The sequence below is a fragment of the Postia placenta genome (assembly GCF_002117355.1).
Source record: "Postia placenta MAD-698-R-SB12 unplaced genomic scaffold POSPLAscaffold_16, whole genome shotgun sequence".
NCBI lineage: Eukaryota > Fungi > Basidiomycota > Agaricomycetes > Polyporales > Adustoporiaceae > Rhodonia > Rhodonia placenta.
This window is the reverse complement of record NW_020169847.1, coordinates 391,017-398,924: the sequence shown is the minus strand read 5'-3', so window position 1 is coordinate 398,924 and position 7,908 is coordinate 391,017. Positions and strand designations below refer to the sequence as shown.

Genomic DNA, 7,908 nt, shown 5'->3' with positions numbered 1-7,908 from the left:
AGATTGGATTCCTTGTTTACCTGTCAGACATGGGGCCGCCTGGTCTTCGACATGTTGCTCTGATTCTAGTTTGTAACACGAGATACCTGGACCGGCACCTTTGATACACACTTGGTTGAATTCACCGTAGATTATGCGTGATGATTGAAGATCATGCATTCCGCCGCGAGGGTATAAGTGCATGAGACAGCTGAAGACTTACGGCTGCCAGAGACAAAGGCCTTGATTGATCGAAGCTCCTGATTTCGTATCAAGCTGTATCTGCAGTAATGAACTCTTGTGCGCCTTTGGAACGTATAGCCGATACCGTAAACTAGGAGTTCAGGTACTCACTGCAAAGTACATTAGAGGTAAACCTGTTTTGCTAATAAGATTCCCATACTGCCTTTTCGGTACGAGTCATGTGACTCGCCTTCCTCCTTGAGTTGTACGTATGTAGTCCCGGGCCACAGCACCCCATGACCCCACAGTTTGGACCACACATCAAACAGGAAATAGCTTCACTTCTGTGGTTCTGAAAACCAGCAAAATAGTGACAGATTCTAATTCAAATCCACGCCAACCTTGAGCCACAGGTTCGGTTCAGCGACAATTAGATTAGGGCCAAGCTACCTTCGACTAAGGAGCTCAGGGTCACCGCGTCAGATACGATTGCCCTATGATAGCGGTGAACTACGTAAGATAGACAGCTGTCACCAGCATGTTATCATCCACTACGCTCGCATGTCAGTGACAACAATTCAATCTCGAGACAGAATATTGTTCGATTCTAACTGCCAGTGTTGCTCTTTACCCTCTTACGCAGATGTCCTAATCTTTACGGATTTATGCATACACCGGTCTCGTTTTAGACCCCACGTGTGTACGTAAGAGGCTTGATGATATGGACGTAAGTAACTAATCATATTTTGCTCCAAAATAGCTACAATATCCCCAGCTATATACTAGTCGCGCCGTGTCAGCCCGACAGTTCGTTTCATTCGCGGATTCGATTGTCCGAACGGTCCACTGGTGCTCCTTGCGGCCACTTGTCTGTCTCACTGACTTCGTCTACTGAAATACGATGCATGATTCACTGCTACAATCTGGGATCTACACGATATCAAACGTTCAGACCAGGATGATGGTGGCCCTTGGGGATGGTAACGATCTATCCGATATAGTGCAGAGCTCTGGCGGAGAAGATGGACTGCGTCGTAAAGTGAGTGTTCAACGCAGTATTTGTGTGCTCTGTCTACAGGGATGTACGACAGTGGATTATCACTCGCTTGCCGAACGAGCGATATGCCATCATGAATCATCAATACCGTTCAATTGTTGCGAGTATACACAGACCAAAGGATGGCGACGTGATCTTCAGTCGCAATGACAGCAGCCATCACGTTTGGGCGATTGATCATGATCCTGGTCTTAATGAGCTTCGCCGATATGCGTATGTTCTCCGTCCTGCTCAGAAGTGATCTGTGACTAATTTCGCTTGGGGTTCAGTATCAGGACTACTGACGGCTCTAATCTATACTGGAGGTCACGCGATGAGCAGTTGAGGACCCCCGTACGAGTTCTTTGAAATTCTTATGTCTATAACTAACATACGTACAGATTGAACTCGGTATCTCACCAACAGATAAGAGAAACCTGTGGATAATCGAGCCTCAGCCCTCGGAACTACAAACTGTCGCGCCGATGTTGAACGTACATTCGTCTTTACAGCCTGCTCTTGATCTGCTCTACTTCATGCGTGCCCAGCCGAATGACATCGAAGTGAACAAGCACGTGTGTCAGTACCTTGTATCTCGCACACAGCAAGTGTTCCATTTGGTCAACGAAAGCTACTTACACGCGGAGAAGTCGCCTTCTCAGGAACAGCTTGACGATCTGGTATCGTATGTATATTCGCCGACAAATCCGATAAATTCGCCCAATCTGAGCGTCTCTGAAATTCAGCGGCTTGTACCAGGTCCAGACATTTTTGGCATACATGACACGGTCCAATTTTCTCGGGAGTCTTCTGCATGCTGTGGAGATTACGGAACGGGCGAAGGAGGCGCTTCGGCTACTGGATATGCGTGCTACAACCTTCAAAGTACGCAGTACCCCTATTATTGGGATTGCCCTAACTTATCTGCCTGTACAGATTGCAGTTCGCCCTTCTGGAAACGATTTTCGCAAAGCAACTGAACAGGATGAAGACGTCCTCGAACAACTCCTGCGCAAGGTGACACATGGGGATATCCAAAATCGCGAAGCATCGGTACTTCAGGCCTTTGGCCTGAGATCATTCAATCAAAGACAGGCAAAAGAGATTACTCTCGCTATACAACGCGTGCGTAGATCGAAGATAGCCTCTGCAGAAGTGTTGACATACATCAGTATACTGAAGCACATGAGAATGACCACAGTCTGGAAGGCAAACTTCTTGCAGCTAGTATCAGGGTGTTCGAAGCCAAATTCAATCCTAGAGGGAATAACAAATCTTTGAAGCCGCCGAAGTGGGCAATTTCTGAGTTTGAGATCGTCGTCTCGGACATCATTGGCGCAGGGGGATTTTCAACGGTGAAGAAAGCAGTCTGGGACGGCGAGATCGTCGCTGTGAAATATTTGACACACGAAACGTCTCCTAAGGTGACCTTCACGGATTTGCAAACGTGCAGTATGCTTGAAGTTGACTTTCTCGTTATCTAGGAGCTTCAGAAGGAGATTCGTATCTGGAAAGATTTGCGTGTGTCTGCAATCTTTGCAGCTCCAGAATGATGGTTGATTGTAGCATTCAAGGACATCCCCGCGTGTTACAATTTATTGGAGCCTCACTCAATGCGCAAGTCCCTTTTATTGTCTCGGCATTCATGCAAAACGGCAATATCCTCGATTACCTCGGCCGTTTCCACGATGACTTCAAAAAGATTAGACTTGTGAGTAGATGCACGTACTATTCATGACTTCATATGTTGATACTTCTAATGGGTTATCTCGTAGTTGCACGATGTAACTCTGGGCATGATCTATCTACACCGGCAGAGTGTTCTTCATGGCGATCTGAAGCCCGCTAATATCTTAATCGATGACGCTGGACGAGCTCGCATCGCAGACTTTGGTCTCTCCCGTCTTATTGAAAGTTCATCGTCTACCGTTTCCAAACGCAGCAACGTAACTCATTCCAACGATACAATCAAGGGGACTCTCCGATTTATGGCTCCAGAATATCTACGAGGCAAACCGCTCACCAAGGCTTCGGATGTTTATTCGTTTGCAATGACTGTATATCAAGTCAGTATTTTTCTAGTTATCTGAATGATATCATTAGGTTTCATGACAACTACACTTTATAGGTTTTCACAGGCAAATACCCCTTCTACAGCTATATAGATGCGGTGTTTGTGTCAGAAATCTGCCGGAAAAATATTACTCTCGAATATGGCGAGCGTGGCCTCACCGACGACATTAGAGATATGATTCACAAGTGTTCAAACTTCACTTGGGAAGCTAGGCCTGATTTCAAGGAAGTAGAGGAGTCCTTCCAGAGACTCCTTCCAACCAGCGAAGACTCGTTGAGTTCCTTTGATGAAGGCATTGACATATATGGAGATGACGAAACAATGTTCTACGATGCGGTACGAGTAGTCAACTGTTATGAAAAATAATCAGGCTGACTTGAAATGCTCACATAGCGTACGGGCTCCACATCGACGACGTCGAGGGAAGTCAAGTCACCGCAAAATAACGGGGTTCGTGAACTAATCTTCAAATCTCCCGTAATGTATCACTTATGTATTGCAGGTCGAAAGCTGGAGAAGCCTGGACAGACTCGTTCCTCGTGCTGGAAAGCCGTTCGTCGACTTCGACTATACACCCAAATGGAAGAGGGTGGAATGGGGTGCTCCGGGTCAATTCTACCTTGATGAGGTCACCTTTCCCAAGGTGCTCAAGGACAAGCGCTATAAGTATAGGGTCGTCTCCGGATCAACCGATCTGGGTATCAGAGAGCCGTATGATGTCCAGGCAGATGGCTCCCAAAGGATCAATTTCTTGGAGTATAATCAGGGGTATGGAATACGTGATACGAACACGGTGACCGTCTATCTTGTTGATCCGGAGACTGCTACGGAGTACAAGCTGACCCAGAGTCAGTAAACCCTACTAATCTTTTACTATCACTGTGGACAGTTTCGCGCGTATGAGCTTTGTTGTGCATACATAAGGAGGAACGACACTCTTCGAGTGTGTAAAGACAATGAATACCCTACATTTTACCGGAGACTTGTCTCTTCATCCTAACCTCATTCGAGTTTCATCCTCCTTTGCTACGCTCTAAGTATCAGATTGCATTACCAGGGCCGTTGTTGAACGCACTTTCACTTTCTGCGGCGGGATCGGCAACCGACCGCCGCTAGAAGGAGAAGAGGCGAAGACGCTTGGGGGGGGGGGGGGAGAACGAGGGGCGTCCGGGGACTCAGGCATAGGAGAAGGGGATGGCCTAGAGAAATATGGCCGCGACAGACGAACCGTCTGTGTGATATTGACATTTGAAATATGACCGTGAGTCAGTGGTGCATGGAAAACCGATGATCTGATCTACGCATAATTTTCGGGGAGATAGATGTGGTCCAAAAAATAGGCGAAGATGGCGATCCCGAATATAACAATAATGAGAAGCCCAAAGGTGGCGACGAGACCGGCCTGAAAGGCTAACGTGGGTGCAGCTCCATCTGGAAGGATAACCGCAGCACTGTCCGCTTGAAGGAATGATGGCGTACTTCATCGGAGTCGGCCTCTGACTCCTCGTTGTGGCTTGCACTGAGTGCGCGCTTCTTCCGCGGTGGTGGCATGGAAGCACAATCGCTTGAATGAAAGTGATCGATGACCTCCCTATTTTCCATCCACTCTGCCTCCATGTCGACCTCTGAATACCTGCGCTTGAGATACGCCGATCGATGTCGAGGCCTGAAGTGCATCAGAGTGTCGAGAGTGGATGGCGACGCCGGCCTTCCTGACCGCAACGCTTCAATGATGTCACTGGGATTTCCGAATATCCTTTGAGCACCAATAAATGACTAGAAATATGATCGTACTCGTCGTTTTCGGAAGCAAAGACGCCAAAGCTAAAAGGCATAGACTTAGTGACTTTGCTGAGACGAGTTTCACCTCTGATTCTGTTCAGGAATAGGGTAAGAAAGGATGTAGTGGGCCATCGAATATGAACGCAATAGTGCTTTGCGACTGAAATCTCAAGAGCGGGATGTGTCGAGACACAAGAAGCACAGGGTGTATGGTACGTATTTATAGACTGACACAACGTTATTCCAGTACAGCAAGTGGAGAAGATTGTGTCAGATAAGCCATAATGCAAAGGGTTGTCGACCGCTCAAAAGTACGACACACCCACGAGTCGAGATGTATCCATTGTGTCACTCGATTTCCCTTTTACTCTGTGCTCCTTGCTGCGTTCATTGGAAGACTGCTTTCTATTTGCTTTGATGCTAACGTCCCACGATACAGCATCAGCAACGTCGCACCGTAAGCGTGAGAACCCTACACGCCTCTGTCGCTCCTTACCTACCCATGCCCTATGAGGCTGCTTTGAGTCTTAGCTGTAATTTAAACATGTCTGCGTCTTGATCTGATCCGTATTTAATTGTCGTCATGTCTCCCCAGTCCGCGTATTCATCAGCATTGTCTGGAGCAGAATCGACCCCGCCAATACTCACTTTCGAGTGGTGCTGCCAGGCATAATCGCCTCCGCATCGGGGTCGTATCTGTATCTCTAAAGATTGAGGTGTTCATCATCAGACAAGCATGTGAATCTCACGTCAGCATCGGATGCCAGTCTGAAGGAATGTGGTTATCATAGATGTTTAGTCAGCGACATCTCTGGGAGCTGATACTTATTGAGGTGTCACATACGGGAATTAAATATGCGGAACCTCTGCTTGCGTCACTATGCATTCTTGTGTCTGGGCTGTGATCTGTATGCGCTACCATGACATCATGCCCAGATAGGCTGCAGAGATGACCTGCGGCTTATTTTCATTGCATGCATAGCCTAGACCTAGCCACCGCTAGTGATATTCACGTTCTTGCCTTTCTACATTCTCTAAGTAACTCAGGCGACGAAAGCCTCGCGCGAGCCCTACACAGTGATGGATTTGTGTGATGTCTTCCTCGTTGCAGCATAGTACATCCGGTGAACTTCGCTCATGCAATACGAGGCAGTGACGTACTGAAGAGTCCCCACTTCTGATATCAGCGTTCGGAATCGGGATTCGGCCAAGCATCGTCGCAGCCATTCCTAGTTATCTCTCTTTCTTCCCGGAAGACGAGAAGGCCCCGGAGACACAAAAATCTGCTCAAATGAGCGGGATAGGGATCTTGAATGAGAATCATGAGCTTTGTTACGATCCATAGGATGGACAACGAGATATGACAAGTTGTACATGCAGTACGCGTTAGTTTGCGTCGCTAACCATATATGGTCATGGCCGCATGCGTGAAAGGTCTACGACATCCAAACCGGGTAAGTCCTGTTGTGGCTACAGAAATGCGGGTGGCGGCTCTGCCGAAGCTGCAACGACGGATAGTCGCATGTACTGCTTTCAGACGTTAAATTCGATTGACAAATCATGTTCTTACTCGTGGTTATCACATAACTCTGAAACAGAACGCCGGCATTGGTGGCCTGCGCTCAGATGAATAACTCGGGTATTTTCATGAAATCAAACTCCGTCATTCTCCACACCAGCTTGAACGAGGCCCTTTGCTGCGCCGCTGGCTAAATCTAGGAGTACAAATCACTAATACCATTATCATATTGATTCAGTGACAATTTGTGCTTATGTGCAAGTACATTCTCATTCAAGCACTACATCGTTTCGTTTTCGTCCACTCGGCGAGTCCGCTGTGGCGGAAACTCTAATTGAGAATGGTCTCATTTGCTGATACAAGCGCTTCTTGTTCGCCTGGACCTCGTTTTCAATTGGCACTCTCTATGTCTTGCGTTCGCACGCACCAATGCCGTGATCAACAGTGATGTATTAACGGCATGGGTCAGATGTTGGGAAGTAGTCCATAAGGATCGATGAGTCAGGGAGTGACAGTATTAGCAAGTGGGAAAGCGAGAGGCCATCTACATGATGATGAATTACGAGAGACTACCGAAAGCAAACATGAACCGATAGGAAGTGGGCGAAGCCCCCCGCCCCCCTCCCCCTTCGTGGGAAACAATGGGGCAAGGTTCCCGGCGCAGAACACAGGACCATGACCTGTCGGAATCCCGAGTAAGCAGCGATGGGCGGGTGGGCCACCCGGAGCAACCGGGCAGACACCCAGACCAGCCGAAGGCCAGAATGACGGAGAGGGACTCAGACGTGGAGATGGTGCAAGGGTTCTGTCACCCAATGAGGAGGACACGGACTGAAGGCGAGGAGGACAAATGACGAGAAGCGGTCAGTGAAAAGGCGGCAGGTGGAGTGGGAGAGGAAGGGAAGCTAGTCATTGCTCCAATAGCTCGTGAGAGAGGCCGCGCAAGGACGCGTGACTGCAAACACCACAGCCGGATAAGGTGGGGGCATGTCGCGACTTGAGGTCAAGCGACAGGGGAATACCTAAAAGCAAGGGGCGTCCGACTGGTTCTCACCGAAGCGATGGTGAGCGAGGCTCAAACCTAAGGCTAGGGACAAGTAAATGTATTAGTTAGTAAAGTAAGAAAGAATACAAAGGAGGGCTTACTGACCTAGGGACAAGAGGTCGAAACTGAGGTCCCTAGGGCAGCAGAGGCCGGCTTATATACATGGGGAGATTAGGGCAGGCTGTGCGCGTTGGTCCGTGCGCAGCTGGTCTGTGCGCAGCATGCCGACGCGGCCCCGGGGGCCGGTGAGTCAGAGCGGCTGCGTCAGCGGGGCCCGAGCTGTGCCGTGC

The 7,908-nt window shown here is 48.7% G+C and overlaps 2 protein-coding genes across 2 annotated transcripts; both read left to right on the top strand.

Moving 5' to 3' along the window:
• Window positions 1-2,750: 2,750 nt before the first annotated feature.
• Window positions 2,751-3,288, top strand: POSPLADRAFT_1154861 (hypothetical protein; the record flags this gene model as incomplete). The annotated part of the gene is made up of 2 exons (XM_024486892.1): window positions 2,751-2,909; window positions 2,974-3,288. 2 exons carry the CDS (start codon window positions 2,751-2,753, stop codon window positions 3,286-3,288), a joined length of 474 nt encoding a protein of 157 aa, XP_024334743.1.
• A 540-nt stretch (window positions 3,289-3,828) lies between these two features.
• POSPLADRAFT_1154995 (hypothetical protein) lies at window positions 3,829-4,128 on the top strand (the record flags this gene model as incomplete). The annotated part of the gene is made up of 1 exon (XM_024486901.1): window positions 3,829-4,128. A coding segment is annotated over one exon (300 nt), but the record flags the coding sequence as incomplete, so codon positions are not given.
• Window positions 4,129-7,908: the final 3,780 nt, after the last annotated feature.